Source organism: Apodemus sylvaticus, chromosome 14, assembly GCF_947179515.1.
Source record: "Apodemus sylvaticus chromosome 14, mApoSyl1.1, whole genome shotgun sequence".
NCBI lineage: Eukaryota > Metazoa > Chordata > Mammalia > Rodentia > Muridae > Apodemus > Apodemus sylvaticus.
Genome location: NC_067485.1, coordinates 8,049,236 through 8,068,406, shown reverse-complemented (window position 1 = coordinate 8,068,406; position 19,171 = coordinate 8,049,236). Strand labels below are relative to the sequence as shown.

The 19,171-nt window shown below is 47.9% G+C and overlaps 1 protein-coding gene across 14 annotated transcripts in view; it reads right to left on the bottom strand.

The window, feature by feature from the left end:
- Window positions 1-13,556: 13,556 nt before the first annotated feature.
- Agtpbp1 (ATP/GTP binding carboxypeptidase 1) overlaps window positions 13,557-19,171 on the bottom strand; it is a 150,544-nt gene continuing 144,929 nt past the window's right edge. For 12 of the 14 annotated variants that reach the window (XM_052156209.1, XM_052156212.1, XM_052156206.1 and 9 more), the window contains one exon: window positions 13,557-14,272. In XM_052156209.1, coding sequence (XP_052012169.1) covers window positions 14,095-14,272 — 178 coding nt within the window. In that variant the 3' untranslated portion in view covers window positions 13,557-14,094. Of the gene's footprint in view, window positions 14,273-14,835; window positions 18,505-19,171 lie in introns of all 14 variants that reach the window. The other 2 variants (XR_007973180.1, XR_007973179.1) reach the window with 1 other exon arrangement.

The following is a 19,171-nucleotide window of genomic DNA, read 5'->3' as shown; positions in this document are numbered from 1 at the left end:
GGTCCATCCCTGGGGCCCATTATGGTGGACGGACACTGTCTGTGCCTCCCGGGTTCTGGGGACCGGGTGAGAGTCTGTAGGCTCCAACTGCAGAGGAGCTAGCAGGTCTTCTTGCTCTCTGACCCCAGGGCAGCTTCTGTGGCTCCTCCAAGAATAGAACAATCAAGTCATTTCAGCAATGGGAAGGTGAGAGGTGGGGCTTCATTTTGGATAGAGCTGAAAACAATAAGAATTACAACTTCTGACAAAGGACAGAAATGTCAAAACTGTGGTTGCGATGGTGCACTGTGTGGGCATGGCGTATGTGTATGCGTGATCCCGTGTGCTGGGGAGAAGGCGATGTATCAGTCCTACACTACTTTTCAGCAAAAGATTCAGAATCTTCACCAGTATCTGGACGATGACTTGACACTTGGTGTGTAGCCATCCTGGTGTGGCCTGCTTACCTGCGGAGGGAGCCCCAGCTAGGTGGGGTGCATCCAAGGTCCCATTACTACTGAGTCCCATTTGCCTGGTTTTCATTCTGCGGGGGCCGCCTTCTTGCTGTTCTCCTGTGTCACCCACTAAGGGAATCTGTGTTTGGATGGGCGGAGTGTTCACAATCACTTCTTAAAGGTTATCCCCAGCGCTACAGAGTCAAAACTGTATCAGTGATGCCACAGCCACACATCAAGACACAAGACAACCCTGGCATTAGTCACCATGCTCACTCAATCTCAGTGGACCCGCTAGCAGAACACACATCAGCAGGGCCTGAGGAGATTGGGCCAGGACCGGAGTCCAGACGCTGGATCACCACACCAAGTCCCCGCATCTCTCTTGAACTGGATTTCTTCATCTGAGAAGATACTGGTGAGTGATGTCACAGACCCCCAACACTAAATCTTCTACAGGAGGACAGGAAAAACAATTTTAAGATGTCAGGTGGGATAATTGAAACAGAGACAAAGGGGTTGGTGCCCACAGTCACACCATTTACCAAGCTGTTGTTTCCCACCGGATACTCTGCAGACGTAATCAAGCCCATACGAGCCAAAGCAGACACTGCCCTTGCCATTTTATAGATGTGAAAACTCACACTCAGGGTGACCCTGTGGCTTGCCCAACTAGCTAAGAACTGGAAAGCAGTTCTAACCCGCTCAGATCTACTCCACAGGACACCCAGGCTCGCTCCCTAGGCCATGTCCCCTAGGATCTGGGTTTTGCTGTTCTTTACAGCATCCAAATGTTCATCGTCATGGGTCACACATACCTCCCTGTGTCCCAAAGATTCCTCTTCTTAATGCCACCCCTAGAAGTTATTTAAACCAGGCTCTGCTTATTCAACCGTGTGAGGGATTTCCCACAGACTCACCAGGCCTCCCTCCTGGGGAGACCTCTCAAGGGAGGACATCTTATCTCAGAGAGTGTGATCCACTCTGACCACTGGAGACCACTCCCAAAGGACATGTGTCTGATAAAGACATGGAGACCACGGTAGCCAGGCATGAAAGGCTGTCCTGGGTTTACAATGCTCACGAAGTTTTAGGAGCTGTTAGCCTAAAATCAAGGCTAATTTTAAGGTTGTTTGAAGCAACACATAGACTATAGGCTCTCTCTTGCTTTATTTCCTTTTTCTCAAGAGTGTAACTGTGGAGACAGAATGAGCGGCTAAGCTCTACCGCTTCCTGGCAGCCAGTTCCTCAAGGGGCCCTGTAGCCTCACATGATGGTCATGGCTGCCGTGTAGCCTCACAGCCATGATGGTCATGGCTGGTGATTTAAGTATGTGGACATTTACTCCTCCACCCAGTGCAAGCTGACCTGTCAGAACACTAGGTGTGCCGACAAGAGCCGCTTTCACCTCTAATGGCTGACGTGGGCACAGTCATGGGGGGGGGGGGGGAGAAGGGGGAGGAACTTGTGTCCAAGATGGGGTTTGAAGCTGGGGTTGCATAGCTCATAACTGCAGGTCTGTGATGCAGCAGGGCACTGTGCTAAAGAAGCTGGGATGAGACAAAGCTATTCACCTCCTGGCAACCCTCAGAAGGGGAGGGAGGGGGAGAGGGGGAGGAGGACAGGGGGAGGGGGAGAGGAGGGAGGAGGAGAGGAGGGAGAAAGGGGAGGAGAGGGGGAGGGGAAGGGAGAGGAAGAGGGAGGGGAGGGGGGGAAGGGGGAGGGGAGAGGGAGAGGGAGGGGAGAGGGGGAAGGAGGGGAGGGGAGATGGGGAAGGGGAAGAAGAAGGGAGAGGAGAGAGGGGGAGGAGGAGAAGGGAGGGGGAAGGGAGGGGAGAGGGAGGGGAGAAAGAGGGGGGAGAGGGAGGGAGAGGGGAAAGGAGGGGGGAGGGGGAAAGAAGGGAGGGGAGGGGAGAGGGAGGGAGGGGAAGAGAGAGAGAGGAAGGGAGAAACAGAGGGAGGGGAAGAGAGAGGGAGGAAGGGAGAAACGGAGGGGAAGAGAGAGGGAGGAAGGGAGAAACAGAGGGAGGGGAGAGGAAGGGACAGAGGAGAAGATAAATCTTAGAAGACATGCCCCAAGAATCCAACTTCCTCCAGCACTTGCTCTTGTGATCTAACCACTTCTCTCTCTCTCTCTCTCTCTCTCTCTCTCTCTCTCTCTCTTTGGTTTTTCAAGGCATGGTTTCTCTGTGTGGCCCTGGCTGTCCTGTAGACCAGGTTGCCCTTGAACTCAGAAATCCACCTGCCTCTGCCTTCCAAGTGCTGGGATTAAAGGTGTGCACCACCACTGCCTGGTTTATCTACCACTTCGTAATAGTATCACCAGGTATCAATCATCCTTGAAGACAGGACACTCACAAGGGAAACTGCATCTTCAAACCACACTCTCTGCCCTCGTGTCCAAAAGCTCATGAAATCTCATAGCGCGACGTGCACACAGTCTAGCCGCAAGCTGCAAATGTCCTCCAGGGCTTTCAGCACTTCTCAAAAGTCCAAGATCAAAGTCTCCTCTGCCGGCTAAGAGCACTGACTGTTCTTCCCAAGGTCCTGAGTTCAATCCCTAGCAACCACATGGTGGCTCACAACCATCCATAATGAGATCTGACGCCCTCTTCTGGAGTGTCTGAAGACAGCTACAGTGTACTCACATATAATAAATAAATAAATCTTTAAAAAAAAAAGTCTCCTCTGCTGCGACTTGGGACAAACTCTTATCTGTAAGTCCCTGTATATATTTGCATACTCCCAGGGCACAGCAGTTGAGTGGGCAGAGAGTATTCCCCTATTCCGAAGTGGAGAACTAGAAGATAGAATTGATAGTCTGAGCAGGAGAAAGAACAGAGCTTAGCAGGGGTAAACCAGATGTTATAATTCCATGTCCATCATCTGGGACCTGAGGTACTGAGGGATGAATTTGAAGAGGCTTGAGGTGCCCAGCCCACAGTCTTTCAGGCTCTGGCCCATGAGTTCTCTCCGAGATCGGTCTGCTCACTTCCTGGGCTCTGCTCCACGTGCCTTACTTTAGGTGTTTCAAGACCCTGGCACCTCTAACTTCTGGATTCTCCATTGCAGCTTCAGCCTCACCTCTCACTGTCCGGGCTCTGGCCTTGCCACACGCGGCCTGGCCTCTCGAGCCTCCATTTGGGATTCCACTAGGCGCCTACAGCTTCCTCGTCCTCCATGTCTGCGTGGTGAGCATCGAGTGGCTGGTGTCAGCAGCTAAGCGGAGCCCAGTCTCCAAGGAGATAGAAGAGGACAGACATTTCCCCAGGCGGCCCCTGTGACAGCAGAGACAGGAGCAGGTTTTCTCAAACCCCAGTCTCTAGAAAGAGTTTCTGCGGTTCCACTCTTGCGCCTGTGGTGTGGCCCAGCCAACTCCCAAGACACTTTCACAGCATCTTCCCGTCCAATGCAAAACGCTTGGCTCCCTTTCCGTGGCTCCCATCTCACTAGCAACCGCACCTTCCTTGGCTTCCCTTTTAGATGATTTTTTCTCTTTTTTCCTTTTTTTTTTTTTTTTTTTTGTAAGCTAAGCTCTTCAGTTTTTAACATCTTTCCATTTGGCTCTTTGTTTTAGTTCTCACTATAAACCTGGCCAAGAGTATCCAGTAATATCCATGCTACTTTCTGAACTCTGAGCTGCCTTGAATTTTCTAGATTAGTTAACCTGTCACCATCAAACTTAGCCTCCCCTGAGACTCAGGGAATAGTGTAGACAAGTTTCTTGGCAGGAGAATGTAGCCTTCCTGGCTCTAATCCAATACCCAGAGGCCCATTCCTGTGTGAAAACTCAGGTGTGCTGTCATTACAGCCCGTGTTCCTGTCAGTGATCTTAGGCATGCTGTCGTTGCAGGCTGTACCTGACAGGGTTCTCAGGAGTGCTGTCTTGTGTTTCTTCAGCATTGTGGTCTGCCGACCCCTCCCAGTGAGTTCTGCTCACTACACCATTTCTAGCTCGCTTCTGTAAATGTTTGCAAATTCTTCCCATAAAGTGGTTCAAAGGCTCTGCACACAGCCGGGTCGTCACGGGAACAGCCCCTGCCTACTAGTTTTCCCGTTAGCTATCTGCCATTTTTCATAAACACCTAAGGGAGTGGTTTGATTTGGTTGCAGGGCTTTAGAGAGTTCCATGGGCGCTTTGGCTCCATCTTGTGGGCCTGTGGCAAGTGGGAACTAGATAGCCAGGTATGTCGCACTCCTGCTGTTCTGATAGAATACCATCACCAAAAGCAACTCACTCGAGTGCACTTTAGTGTAAGGCGTGGGGGACAGGAGCAGCAGGAGCAGGACCAGCTGGTCACGATTCCATCACTAACAAAAAGCAGACAGACAGGACGGGAAAGGTGGCATATTTCCTGCAGCAAGTCTCTACCTCCTAAGGGTTCCATATCAAATGCCAAAGGGGGGTGGAGCAATGTAAGCTACTTTTATGGTAGCCAAGAAGCAGCGAGAAAGGGGAGGGGCAGGTACCTTGTGAGGCACTTCCCCCATGACCTGCTTCCTTCAGCTAGGTCCTACCCCCACCCCACCCCCTCACACACACACACACACACACACACCCGTGAGCTCCTGTAGGCATCGGTCCTGTGGAGCCTGGAGACTGTTGCTTGGTAATCCCCACCACCTCTGGTTGTTTGGTATTTTGTCTTGTTGATTATCTCTTTGTTTTTTTAGTTTTATTTTTTAGTTTGCTGCTTTTCTTGGTTTTTGTTCATTTTGAAAGAGAGAAAACACACACACACTATCGTGAAGTTGGGTGGGGAGGATCAGGGAGGGGTTAAGAGAGGGGGAGGAATACGATTAAAATGTATTCTACTGTGAGCTGCTGAAGGCCATTGCTGGTGCTGGTTGTGGGGAAGACACCAACACAAAATACGGTCGTGACAAAGAACTGTGGGGAATTCACGGGGCCAGCAGTCCATGTCCATGAACTCTTCAGCAGACAAGGGATAAAACTGTTCAACAACAAACATGCCCCCAGTCTGTCTCCCACTGCCCTATAAAACACGCTATTTCTGAAACAAATTACTACTTAATAAGAGCTATAGCTGGGCATTGGTGGTGCTCGCCTTTAATCTCAGCACTTAGGAGGCAGAGGCAGGCAGACTTCTGAGTTCGAGGCCTGCATGGTCTACAGAGCAAGTTCCAGGACAGCCAGAGCTATACAGAGAAAACCTGTCTCAAAAAAAAAAAAAAAACAAAAAACAAACAAAAAAGAAAAACCAAAAAAAACCCAACCAAACAAAAAAGAGCTATAATAGACTCCTTATTATCTGTGTGCAAACTGACATTCGTATTTAGTCCAAAGCTTTGATGTCCTGGGCACGGGTAGCCCCAACCACTGAGGCCCTGCTGCCGTCTGCCAGTTCAGTTGCTGCTACAGCACAGCCTGATCCTCAGCGTCCCCTCCCAGGTCCCATCCACAGACTGGACCACAGGCCCATCGGGTGTCTCTAGATGCTAGCTAGGGCTCACAGCCAGACTCTGCACAAGTCCCTCTCCAGAACACACCTATGGCAGGAATCCTGGACATGCTTAACATGGGGCACATTCCAGCTTAGCGGAAGGTAGGACCTGCACACATAGAACACTTGAGGCTATCAACAAGCAGCACGGGGGATGTTTCTCCTTAGACTGTACGTTTAGTATCTTTGCCTCGATCTGTAACTCTTTCTGCAGTAAACACTTTTCATTATCTGAATCTAGACACAGGACACTTCTCCATTTTAACAACAAGAACATTCCTGGCAGGAACAATGGTGGGATTCCACTGTGTGGTGTCTAGCTATGGTTTCTGCACATGAGGTATGCAATAAGAGACCCCCATGCCATGCCTGAGAAGGCAAGTACTGTAAGGCATACCATCCTGATACCGCCGCCAAGCTTCGGGGCCACCGTGAGGACTTGCAGCACATATCCCATCTCTCATGGGACTTCATTCTCCCTTCAGCCATAGAATGGGCGGGTATCCGTAAGCCTATGGCCGAGGCGCTAGCTCTGAAGCCAGCTCCTGCAGGCTGTTGGCCCTGCCAAGTGCTGTGGCAGTGTTCCACAGCGCTGTTTCCATGCCACTGATGTTCTAACACTCGTCAGCTGCGTGACTTCAAGTGGGGCTGACACTCACCACAGGCGTGTCATGAAGATCAGTCCTATGTGCAGGCATATGTGCCCATGCGTGTTATTTCCAGGCATATCTCACAGATTGATGCCCATAACTCAGTGGACGCTCTGGCAGCCCTAGGCTTTGTAGCCATCAAAGCAGAAAGCCTTCTGCTCCTCATGCTCAGTCCAGGACTGACTGGTGGGTTCAGGTTTCATTAGTTTGGTGTATTTCTCTGTATACTTCCCACATGAAATGAAGCAGAAGCAGGCAGAACATGGTGTCCTGCCGTTGACTGGGGATGACTGAATGGCCCGACAGTTACTACTGCCTCTCCAGCTCTTCCCCTCAGTACTCACACTCTCACACGTGAGCTCTTCAGATGGAGCAGGCTGAGCTCAACCTGTCCGTGACTACTACATACTAACTTTTGCTAAAAACTCTCCGTAAACTGATACAAATACAAAGTCTGCGTGCCTGCTGGGGTCACCTTGTTCTGTGATATGAAGATGCTATTTTTAACTCCCAGTGAACCTGGAGAAATAGGTGAGTTTGGATTTCTAGCTTGGCCTTGCCACTCAAAGGTGACACTGAAGCTACAGAACAAACCTTTGCAGTAAAGCCACAAATTCTTTGGCAAATGTGAAGCAAAATTTGATCAACTTCATTGTAAAACAAGATACCTGGAGCCGGGCAGTGGTGGCGCACGCCTGTGATCCCAGCACTCTGGGAGGCAGAGGCAGGTGGATTTCTGAGTTTGAGGCCAGCCTGGTCTACAGAGTGAGTTCCAGGACAGCAAGGGCTACACAGAGAAACCCTGTCTCGAAAAAACCAAATCAAAAAAAAAAAAAAAAAAAAAAAAAGAACGAAAGAAAAAGAAAAAGAAAAGAAAGAAAAGATACCTGGAGTAAGAACGTTGGACAAAATGCTTCTCCAATGGCAGAAATAAAAGCAACTTTTATAAGCATTAAGGGGGGGAAGGCAGATGGAAAAGGGTTTGCATTAAACCATTACCTATTTTGCTAAGACTTAATGGCCTTTCTTTTAAAAATGAAAAAAAATAAAATAAAAGGATAAATGGGTAGAAACAAACACTGGGTGTGCTTGCCTTCTCACCAGTTTTTCAGGGCCCATTACACAGGCTAGAAAGAAAATATTCAACTGACCTGTCACAAAGGACTAGGGGGATTGCTCCATCCACACCAGATATTCTGCCAGTACCCCACCCCCACATCCTTAGGGGCCCTATGGCATGTGGTGATAAACATTTTCTAGGATCCCTGTGCTGTTAACAGAGGCCAATAAAATTAGCCCATCCTGCAGAGGGAGGCACAGATAACAGGCTGCCTCGGGCGGAATGAAGCTGGTTGCACCTACACTGGTCCAAGGCTCCAACTGACTCTACCAGCAAGTCCGTGTGTTAGTCTGGGGTCTCTAGTCACAGAGCGTATGGCAGTCTCTATATAGTTAGGGAATTTCTGGATGACTTACAGTCTATAGTCCAACTCCACAACAATGGTCAGCAGCAGCTGTGGATGGAAGTCCAAGGATCTAGCAGTTGCTCAGTCCCATGAAGCAAGCAGGCAAGGAAGAATGAGTGAGTCTTCCTTCTTCCAATGTCCTTATATAGATCTCCAGCAGAGGGTGTGGCCCAGATTAAAGGCGTGTGATCCAGGCCTTTAACCCCAGATGATCTTGAACTAGGAGATCTCCTTGTCTTAATCTTCTGTAATTCATAGCCACTATGCTTCAAGATCTCCATGCCAAGATCCAGGTCAGAAACATATTAGGATTATGAGCCTCCAGATTAGGATCATAGGTGAGCCTTCCAATTCTAGATTGTAGTTCATTCCAGATATAGTCAAGTTGACAACCAGGAATAGGCACTACAGTCTGTGTCCATAATATGTCCTTCCAGTCTCTTCACAGGTAAAAAGGCTGGACCATAGAGATGGCTCAGCAGGAAAGGGTGCTTGCCACCAACTCTATGACTGAGTTTGTTCCCCGGGACCCACACACTGAGAGAACCCATTCCTGTAAGTTGCCCTGACACTTGTATGTGCAGAGTGGCACACACATTAGTGCCCTCCTCCCCCACTGAATAAATGGAAAATGGTGTCTGTTGAATTGTGACTTCATGGTATTGGAGTAAGATAATTACATTGTGTGTACATGCACACATGCGTGTGCATGTGTTTGTGTGTGTATGTGTGTGCATGCTCATGTGCTTATGCGTGTGACTCACATGCACATACAGTGCATGTGTGGAGGTCAGAGGGACAATTTGGGCATGTGGGTTCCAGAAATCAAATGCAGGTGTCAGGCTCGGTTGGTGACCAGCTAAATAGTCTCTGGGGCCCACAGTTAACACATGCCTGTCGCTACGACTAGAGGCACCACTGCAGGAAACGCCAGTTAGTTTGGAGCAACAGCTGCTCCTTTAAACATAGCTTCTTCCGGGTCCTGCAACTGCTTCCAGTGGGCAGAAAATAGTTTAGGGGTCTCTAGGACCCCTGCAGGCCTGCCTGCCCTCAGAGCTGCTTTGGGTAGAGCCCTCTCAACTCTTGTGAGCTCTGGGTGTACCCCCTTCTGAAAGGGGCCCTGACATGCTGGCTTTTCAGGTAGGTTTCACATATGCCTGTACAAAAAGAACTTCCTGCTTAAGTACTTTCGACAAAGAGGTGTGCAGTATTGCTGCGAGGCGTGCTTCATGGACAGCCCCACAAGCAGATCACGTCAAGGCTCCAGTGTCTGACCTTGGCTCGGGCTTTCTACTGACGTGGTGGCTGCCACTGGCTCTGTCCTCTAAGGAAGCTTTGACAGTCCTTCTGCTTAGACTGGATTAGACCACAAGCCCACCCCAATCCCTGTGGTTGGCACGGGGGGTGTGCCACGTGGTACAGCTCAAGTCACGGGTTCCATCAGTGAAAGTGCTAGATAAGCACTCCAGAACACAGGCTGAGCGCGGGGATGGGTGAGTGCTCGGGGGAGAAGCACAGGGATGAGGGGAGCTCAGGGGCCGAGCACGGGGAACAGTGGGTGTTCAGGGGCAAAGCGCAGGGATGAGGGGAGCTCAGGGGCCGAGCACGGGGAACAGTGGGTGTTCAGGGGCTGAGCACGGGGTCAACCTTCTTTAGAGGCAGGGTCCACACGGGGTCCACAACACCCATGCCGGCCTCCATGCTGGGTCCTCCTCGCTCTGCTCCCTACTCGTTGGAGTGTAGCTCCATGTCTGACCAACACCTCTTTTTACAGTATTCAAAATTCATTTTAAAAATGGTTCCCAAGACACTAAAGAGAACCTATATTATCTTAAATATGATTTTTTAAAAAAGTATTGATTTGGGAAAATGTATAAAATCAAAATCTACTTTAATGATTTGTTTTCCATTTTCAAGGGTTTAGAAGGGACTAATTTAGGAATAAGCAAGGAGAGGACACAGAGCAGCCAAGCACAGAGTAAGTGCAGTCTTTGCAGGTTTTGTTTATAGCACGGTGTCTACCCCACCCTGGAGAGGATTCGGATTCAGAACACAGGTACCAGTGATCCCATTTGGGATTTATTTTTGTTTTGTTTGGCTTTTAGGGGAGAGAAGCAAAGACAGGCAATGACTGGTAAGCCCCAACACTGCTCTGTCTGGGATATGGCTCAGTGGCAGGGTGCCTGCCTACTGCGTGCAAGGTTGTAGGCTCAATCTCCAGGACTGCAAAAGATAGTTTAAAACAAAATAACAATAATCATTTGAGAAGGGATTTTAAATTTTATCTGTATGAAATCATTCATTATTTCTTTTGTTGTGCATTCTCAAAGCACAAATCAATCATGAACTGTCAACCACGTCTAAGGAAGTAAAAAAATGAGGTTTGGGTTTTTTGTTGTTGTTATTTTGTTTTTTATTTTTATTTATTTATCTTTTAAAAAGCTCACCAATGGTCAAGGCAAAAAAAAAAAAAAAAAAAAGGTTTACGGCCTTGTGAGTAGAGCCAAGGTGACCTCAGTGCTTGGGAATGAGGAGTCTAAACTCCTGGCTGCCTACACCTTTGGAACAACCTGCAGCAAAGCTAATCTGCTTCCTATAGTACAGATTACTTTAATTTTCCAAGTCCTAATTCCAGTTGGAGTTTGAGATCTAAGACAGGCTAAGCACAACTGCAAATATTTCCTAAATTAATTTCCAAAGACAAGCATCTTTCGCTTTTACAGTTTCTTCACATTTGCAAAGCCAAGGACCTTTATGTGGTTTACAAGTCCAGTACTGAGTTGGAAAAAAGTCCCACCCCTTAGTAGTTCAGGCTAGCAAGGGGGCGGGGGGAATGCTGCCATCAGAGAACCACTCAGATTTAGGGACTGCTGAAAAATTTCAGGTATAACTGAAATCAAACACTCAAATTCTATCAGTAACCAGCCAAGAGTTATGTGATTAGCAGGTGCCCACAATGCAAAGGAGACTGTGAAGTGAGGAGGCAGAATGGTGAAGACACGATACTGCCAGTCACTGGCTGTCACCTACCTGGTACAGGACTGTCACCTACCCAGTACAGGTGCCTGTACCAATAATGGAAAAAGAAATTCACATAGCACTTCAAGGACTAATCCTTTGAAATATGTATTTTCATTAAGAGCTCCAACTTTTAGATTTCCCTTTATGTCATGGGATATGAATATATTTTAATCAGAGAAATATTCTAAGCAATTGCTGTATAAAATAGACTCACGTTTCAGCCACACTATGTATTCAGTAGGGTTTTTTTCCCTAATTAAAAAAAAATTACTTGTGCATACAGTTACCAAACTGTCGAGATAAAAGAAAAATACTCAATTTAAAGTCTGTGTGTTATGATTCTTGAAGCATATGGAAGAAGAGGGACTTGAAAAGTGCATCACTGGGTCACTGACATCATTTCCTTTTGAATCGTGCATGCCACTAGGAACACAATTCTGGGTTACTCATTCTCAAGCAGGACTCCAAACAATGTTTCTCTATACTGAACAGATACTTATCAAAGTGGCAGAGATTCCTTCTAAGTTCCAACAAAACTGACAGTACAAAGCCACTCTGAACCGTGGGTTTTTGTCATCTACATTTATAAACGCATCAGTTCAGAAAAGACCATTCAACTTTGAATATTCCTCCCTCTCTGGGAGGAGGCAAAGCAGGCTCTCATTTGTGGTGGAACACGAGGCTAGCTCTCAGGTCAGTAAGTGACACGCTGGCCTCTATGCATGTAGTTCTCTTCTCCTACAAAGCATCCAGCCTGAAGTCTCCCTGGTGCCCATCCCAGCTCCCAGGTCGCACGATGCTGAGTAAAGCGAGATGCTGAAAGAGCAGGTGAGATGACACCATGAGGGTGGTGTGGGCCTGCATCGCGTCTCCTTGCACTCTGTAGTAGCACGGGCTCTCAGGCTCCATGTGGACCACATGAGTGCAGTGCGTGTGTGGAGAGGCCCTCCAGGTAGTGATGCTGCATACTGCCACTCAAGAGCGACTGGTCACAGTGGACTAGAGGTAGCAAGTTCAAAGCTCCAGAGGCAGGAGAATTCCTGGGTCCACTGTCCATACCAGGCTTTACCACTGTGGCCTGGATGCTGTGCACAGCAAGTGTCTCAAACATTTTTGACCTCCTGAAGAAGGTAAGGCCCATGGGTTTTTAAAAAAAACCCATATAGGGCAATTTTTGAGAATGATGAAATATGATACCCCAATTAGGAAAGTTAGAATATTGAATTATTTTTTATTTTAAACACTTTATGAAAGTAGTAACTTTTTAACCATAAAGGTTTTCTTTTAAACCTAGAAACTACTTAAGAGAAGGTGACGCAGGTATGTGACTGGTAGCACATGTGCTTTGTCAACATGCAGCAAGTGTTCACAGAGAGGATATGTGGCAAAACCACGTCTGCTTTTTGTACATCGGTGTCTTGGTTTTTAATTTCTGGTTCGGTAAAAGACAAGAACGCCACATGTGGTACATTATGAGTATATTCTCTGAAAGTACAATTATAACAAAACAGGTAATTATTTAAAATACAAAGTAGTTATTTACAATGATGAACAAGTGATTGAATAGTACGTCAGTAGATCATCACTGTCTCCCAGAACTGCACGTCTAGGAGAGCAGGACTGGCTCACAGTCACGGTCTGTATCATTTTACTTTCTGACACTCAATAAGGAGTGGATGACTTGGAGACGACAAACAACCTTCTTTAGAGGCAGGGTCCACACGGGGTCCACAGCACCCATGCCGGCCTCCACGCTCGGTCCTCCTCGCTCTGCTCCCTACTCATTGGAGTGTACCACCATGTCTGACCAACACCTCTTTTTACAGTATTCAAAATTCGTTTTAAAAATGGCTCCCAAGGCACTAAAGAGAACCTATATTATCTTAAATATGATTTTTTAAAAAATATTGATTTGGAAAATGTATAAATTCAAAATCTACTTTAATAATTTGTTTTCTGTTTTCTAGCATTTAGGAGTGACTAATTTAGGAATAAGCAAGGAGAGGACACAGAGCAGCCAAGCACAGAGTACTGGCTAAGTGCAGTTTTTGCAGGTTTTGTTTATAACAGCAAAACATATCTCTCTTAAAGCAAGCATCTAGTTCCTGAGTTTGCTTTGTTCGGTGATGACAGTTGCCCTTGCCACAGGGTGGCCAATCTTTGGCAAAATGTCACTGCAAGAAACAGCTTGAGTCGCCTGGGGTCACCTTGGGCTCCTTCTAGGACTGCAAGCTTTAACATGGTGACGCCCGAGCCCAGGAGCTCGGCTGGCTCATGAGGAGTCAGTCAGTCAAGTGTGCAAGTGCAACGGTCAGGGCTCACGTCCTCACTGCAGTGAGGGTCTCTCAGTGTGTGCAAAGTGTGCACAACTGAGAAAAGGACAGCTTGAGGGGTTCGGGCATTCCATGCCATTCTGATCTTATGGTTGGGAAGCTAGGCTGCTTATCATGCTCGGATTTGGGGTTTTTAGAAGTTCTACATACTAAAAACCCTGAGCTGGTTAAAAAGATGACAAGATAAATGCAGAATCTGATATAGTTTTTATTTAACTTGATAAATGGAGAATGGGATGGATTCGAGGCAAATTCTGGATTAGTTTAGGCACAATACACAGGTCACATGCTTCTGAAGAGCAGTATCTTCAGTAACCACCCACCTCCACACAAACACATCTAGAGAAATCCATGTACAGATATAGTGATTTTCAACACTCTATAATTTAGATTTTGTATTCGGACACACACTTTGAATTTATCTACTTGATGCAGGTGCCACAGGAGATAAAAAGTCATGCAATGATACTTGGGTTCTTTTTTTTTTTAAAGTAAATCTATCTTTGATATTTCAATGCTATATAAAGTACATTGAATATCTAAAATAAAACAAATGCCAATTATATCATGAATTAATAATATATTTATTGTCTTGAAACCAAACAGGCCCAAGTTCCTTTTTGTCTTGAGTCAGCTGTCTAAATGCTTGTCCCTCTCAAACTTCCTGCGTAATGAAAACCAAGACATTTCATTTCTTCTTGGCAATTAACAAAGATGGCAGAAAGTTCAAATCAGGTGTGTTCTTGATACCTCAGAGTCAGAAAGGGCTTCTTCTTGGGCAGAAGGCTCATAATCGCCTGTGTTCTCCGCTAATTCAACCTCTAACTCGTCATTGCTTTCTGCACTGTAATCAACTTCTTCAAGGAACCGAGGTTCATCTTCATCCAAAACGTAAGTGGTGGGGCTGCAGCCAAAGCAGAGAACACACAAGGCTTCATGAGAGCAAGGCTGACACACACCTCACACACCAACCTCGGCCTCAGAAACACAGAGCACACAGCTTCGCGAGACCCAAGGCTCCGACGCACCACCTCACACACGTCCACCTCAGTGACACAGTGGTTTGTACTAACGTGGAACTTCTGTCCAGGTAGACAGGGTGGGAAGATTCTAACAGTGGAAAGCTGCCTACGTCAGCAGTGGGGCTGAAACGGTGCCTTCAGTGAACCTGCAAGAGTGCACCACTAGCAAAGGGAAATGGATTCTCTCAATGGTTATTTCAAGGATTTCATCAGCACATACACTTAGAAGATTCATTTTAAAGTTCTATTTTAATCCCCGTAAATTAAGCAGCAGGTAATTCCAATGGGTTGTGTGAGAAGTTGTGATACCCAACACCTTAGAGGAAGGATCTGGAACCGTTTAAGTCTACAGTGTGATTGGCTGCTGTGAGATGGTCACAGCCACACCCCACAGTGTCCATGGATCCGGAGTGAAAAGGAAGCAGGGTGAGCGGTCCACACCCACCTCTCAGGACTGCTCCCAACTGGGTCGCGGAGGAGCACTGTGGAAGGCCGGGTGCCTGTCACACGGTGTGTGGTGTGAGAATGCTCCTCCATTCCTGCTCTCCATGGGTAGGAACTGACACAGTCACACCAAGCAGACACTGCAGGAGCAAGTCACACGGTCTGAAGCTGTGAGAAAACCACCCTGAATTTCATATGTATGTTGGCTTATAGGTCACTTCTAAAAAAAAAAGATTTCTCAAAGATGAAGCAACTAATAGGTATAAAAATCAGACAAAAGAGAAAAAATCTGTTCGAATAAGGAGAAATGCAGGTCCATGAGCTCTGGAGATGAATGAACCCAGAGCTGAGCACAAATCCCAGGCCGACACTGAAGCAGGAGCAGCGGCCCGGCCCCGAGGTTACGATTCTGAGAGAAGGTGAGACCCGTCTGAAAAGCACTTTATTCCTCCAATGAGCTTTATCCTCGTGGGGAGGGGGACTGCAAGCCATCTTCCTCTAACACAATTGATTTTCTCTTAGAAGTTCAGAGCATACACTTCATTCTGTAGTCCAGATAAAGATACTGCCTAGCTTAGAAAATGGACAAGACTTATCAGACCTAACAGTACAAGGACAAATTCCAATTTTTACCATGAAATTTAAATATTTAGTTATTAATCTGATAGCTAGGTCTTAATGGGCAGAAAGATTGTTTAAAAGGATTATTTGTTTCGGCAATGACTGCTACTATCTTTTTTTTCTTTCAAAATGTAATAAGCCATTCCCCCTCGACTTCAGAGTTTCCTCAGATTCTCCTCAAAGTCCTGAGTGACTCCTGAGAGTCTGAGAGACAAAGAAAGCCAGGAGAGGAAAGCAGGCACGCTGAGGGCACCAGCCTGCTTAGCTCCTGTTGCAGACTGCGAGGACGAGAGAGATGCTTAGCACTGCAGGCAGACAGGGCTGGAGGGCAGAGGACAGTAGCCCAGGAGGTGAGGCCAGAGGCCAGGGACTGGATGGTGCTCGGGAAGAGCTAAGGCAGTGGGTGTCTACTATAAGAAGAGGCCGGATCCTGGTTGTTTGAAGGAGCCCCAGGTCAGAATAAGGATTTGTGTGTGAAGGCAGATTCCAAAGTTCATTAACTGGAACTTCAGAGAAGGTTTGAAGGCCAGCCTTCGTAAAGCTGTACTCCACTGAGAGACAGAACTAGAGGGGTGCTTGAGTAAGGCCACGCAGCCTACAAGACAGCAAGGACTTGGGAGCCTCTGATGGAAAGGACAAGCTATGGAGAGACACAGTGAAAGAGAGACAGGCAGGCCTGCAGCAGAAGCTGTCTCAGCCCTGGCAGGCCATGGGTCACACCTCCATCTGGCACAAGCAAGGCTTGTGTGTTCACCAGAAACTGCTCCTCCCCTGTTCTGTTAAAAGAACAGAAAGAGTAGGAAGGGAGACCGCAGTGCTTGGCTGCGCGTGGCCCTCGGCGGCCTTCACAACCCTCTCCTGGGCTCAGCTACTGGAGCGGGGCCACCAGTGCTAGCAGGTCACCATCATCAGGACTAAGCATGCCAGGCGTGCGCGCGCAAGCACGCACACACACACACACACACACACACACACACACACACACACACGAGGAAGCAGAGCAGAGATGTCTATGAACAAGGCGTAAGGAGATGGAGGGCGGCATGCGACTCTGCGTTCTGCACAGAGCTAGCTCTTGCAGTATGGATCACACCGCCTGTTCACTGCCCTCCTCTGGTCTGCTTCTCTTCTCCCTGTTGCTGCTCAGTGGCAAGCATGCGCTCCTGTGCCTGTCTGCATGGCCCCAGTTTTCCATCTGCGAGTGCCCTCTGAATGCACTCGCCCATCTTAATGTGCACTCTCATCTCTTCCTAATGCAAGGACAAAGCAAAGATCCTCTTGTATACACAGACTTGCCAGAGACATCACATGGCTAACTCACACGTACCACAATACTGCATGCTGAGAACTCATGGTTCTCTCCACTAAATCTCTTCTTTGTTATTCTGAAATCCATCTAGAAAGCCACCCAACTCAAAATTCTCCAGAAGAAAGGCAGCGGTCTCCAGACCATGTCAAAGCCCACGTGTTCCCTGACAAGCTTTGACCGAACTCGTTTTCTCCACACAGGTGTACTCCTCACCCTCTCCTCCCAGGGGTTCACGGTTCTCTCAAAGCAGGTCTTGGCCTCATCCTCAGCTCTGTCAGGTGCCTCGGCATGTGTTTCCACTCTGCACGCTCGCTCTGTACTCTGCGCAAACATCCCATCTGACTCCAGGCCTGTTTCCTCAAGACCAAAGGTCAAGAACTGTGAGCTGCCCGTCTAAATACGTCCTGTGGCCCCAAAAAGGCCTAGCAATGCTTCTCAGCTACCTCGGTAAATGTTTGCCAAATTCCAAAGGAATGTAAGAATGTGATGGCAGCATCCCGAACCTACAGTAACCCTCCCCTTGCCTTACTGAAACACGGTGACTCCTCTCTCTGACAGACTTGTAGGTGCCAGGGTTTCTTCTCTGGACAAGTGAGTCTATGCTGAAAGGCATTTACTGGGGGCTACGTTTGCTCCCCACCCCACTTGCTACTTTCTGAGAATCAGAGCCTAGCCGAGTCTTGTGCTGAGACTACCTCCATCCTCAACAGTCGGGAGAAGAGACCCTCACTTCCATGAGGGTCTGGACTCTTCTCCTCAGAGGCCCCACTACACTGCCTGTCTCTGGTCATGTGGCAGGGAGCAGAGCCTGCGGTGCTGTTATCTGTCTACCTGCCGAGGTATCCTAACTCTTTGGCTCCATATCCCCAACAATCCACCTCAGTTCCCACTCAGCCTGCATCTTTCAACAGAAACTAAGGAGCCAACAGGACCATGACGGTTCACACCACCCCATCTCACTACTCTGCTCTACTGGGGAAGTTTTCGGGCATAGGGCCAATCACAGCAACTCACCTTATATTACCTCACATACTCAGATCCACCTTTCCTCTCACAGGAATACATGTGTGTCGTTCTAAAATTGCTACTGTGTACAGATTTACAAGCACATGCACATACAGAAGAGGAAGCAGGCTAAGCTACTATACAACACAGCTGACCAAAGAACATCTATTTGGAAAAAGAGAAAAGAATTGCTAATGTCTGGCTGGCTGACAAGAGGTGTGAAGCAACGGTAGCAAGCTGTAGCTATTAAATGCCCTGAGCAAGTCCTCCCAGGAGAGTGCAGATGGCCAGGTCACCGTTGCGTGTCACTTGTACACTTATAGGGCATCATCGGCAGTGGAGACTGTGACGTTTAGAGACCTTCCATCAGAACCATCAGACTGTGACCTCGGGCAGTTCTGAGCAACAATTTACAATACGATCTAGCTCCAATCAGTCTCAGCAAATCACTGCACTTCTGTGATAATCAAACAAAATAGAAACTCCAATGGGCAGACAACAGGGCACCCCAAAGCCCCCAGGTGGTGGCTGAGGGGAGGTGCACACAGCGGAGCTCACACTCATGGCTTATCGCAGTGAAAGGATACAAAGCAAACTCAGCAAGGAAAAGTGCGTGCGGGGCAAAGTCCAGTGGGAGGCAGGCAAGGCGGGGCTGCCAGGGGCGGGGTGTCATCAGAGCGCCAGCAAGTTCAAAAGGCTGCAGGGGGAAGCTGGAGTTCCGAGCTGCCGCAGTTCCTGAAAAAGGGGGTTGCAGAGAGGTGACCTCAGCATTCGGCAGTGTTCCCAGACACATCTGACAAGTCGTTAAGTGACACAGTGCAAGAGGCTCAAAAGCCACACAGCAGCACCCCACACAGAGGGACAAGGAAGCCACAGCAATGCTTTTGTCAGTTTCATGGTGCCAAGGAGAAGAGAGAGATCCTGAGGTGTCCATGATGACCCCTGGGGGATGCTACTCAGAAAGTCTGAAGGGGCAAACCAGGAGTCAGCAGAAAAAAAAAATTCATATATTTTGTAATGTTACCTTCTTGTAGCTCCAAGCTGGCTGGAGCACCAACTCCTTGAAGTCAAGGACAATGGACTCTCTAATCTTTATACTGACACCTGGCGGGCATTTGTGTAAACACTGCCAGGCATGCCAAGAGACACAACTAGAGAAACACCCAAGAGAAATCGATCTAGTGTGTTAGTTACCACATGGGAACTCTAACATGGCTGTGATCCCAAATAGACGACAAGATGGAGACATCTAAAAAATACAATCACATTAAATCTAGACTCAAACCATGTAACGGCCTCTAGAGCTCACGGGCACGTCTAAAACCACGTAGGCTGGGGCTGAGAGGGGATGGAAGCACAGATAAGTAGACAGTTTCAGGGAGGGAGGGAGGGAGGGAGGGAG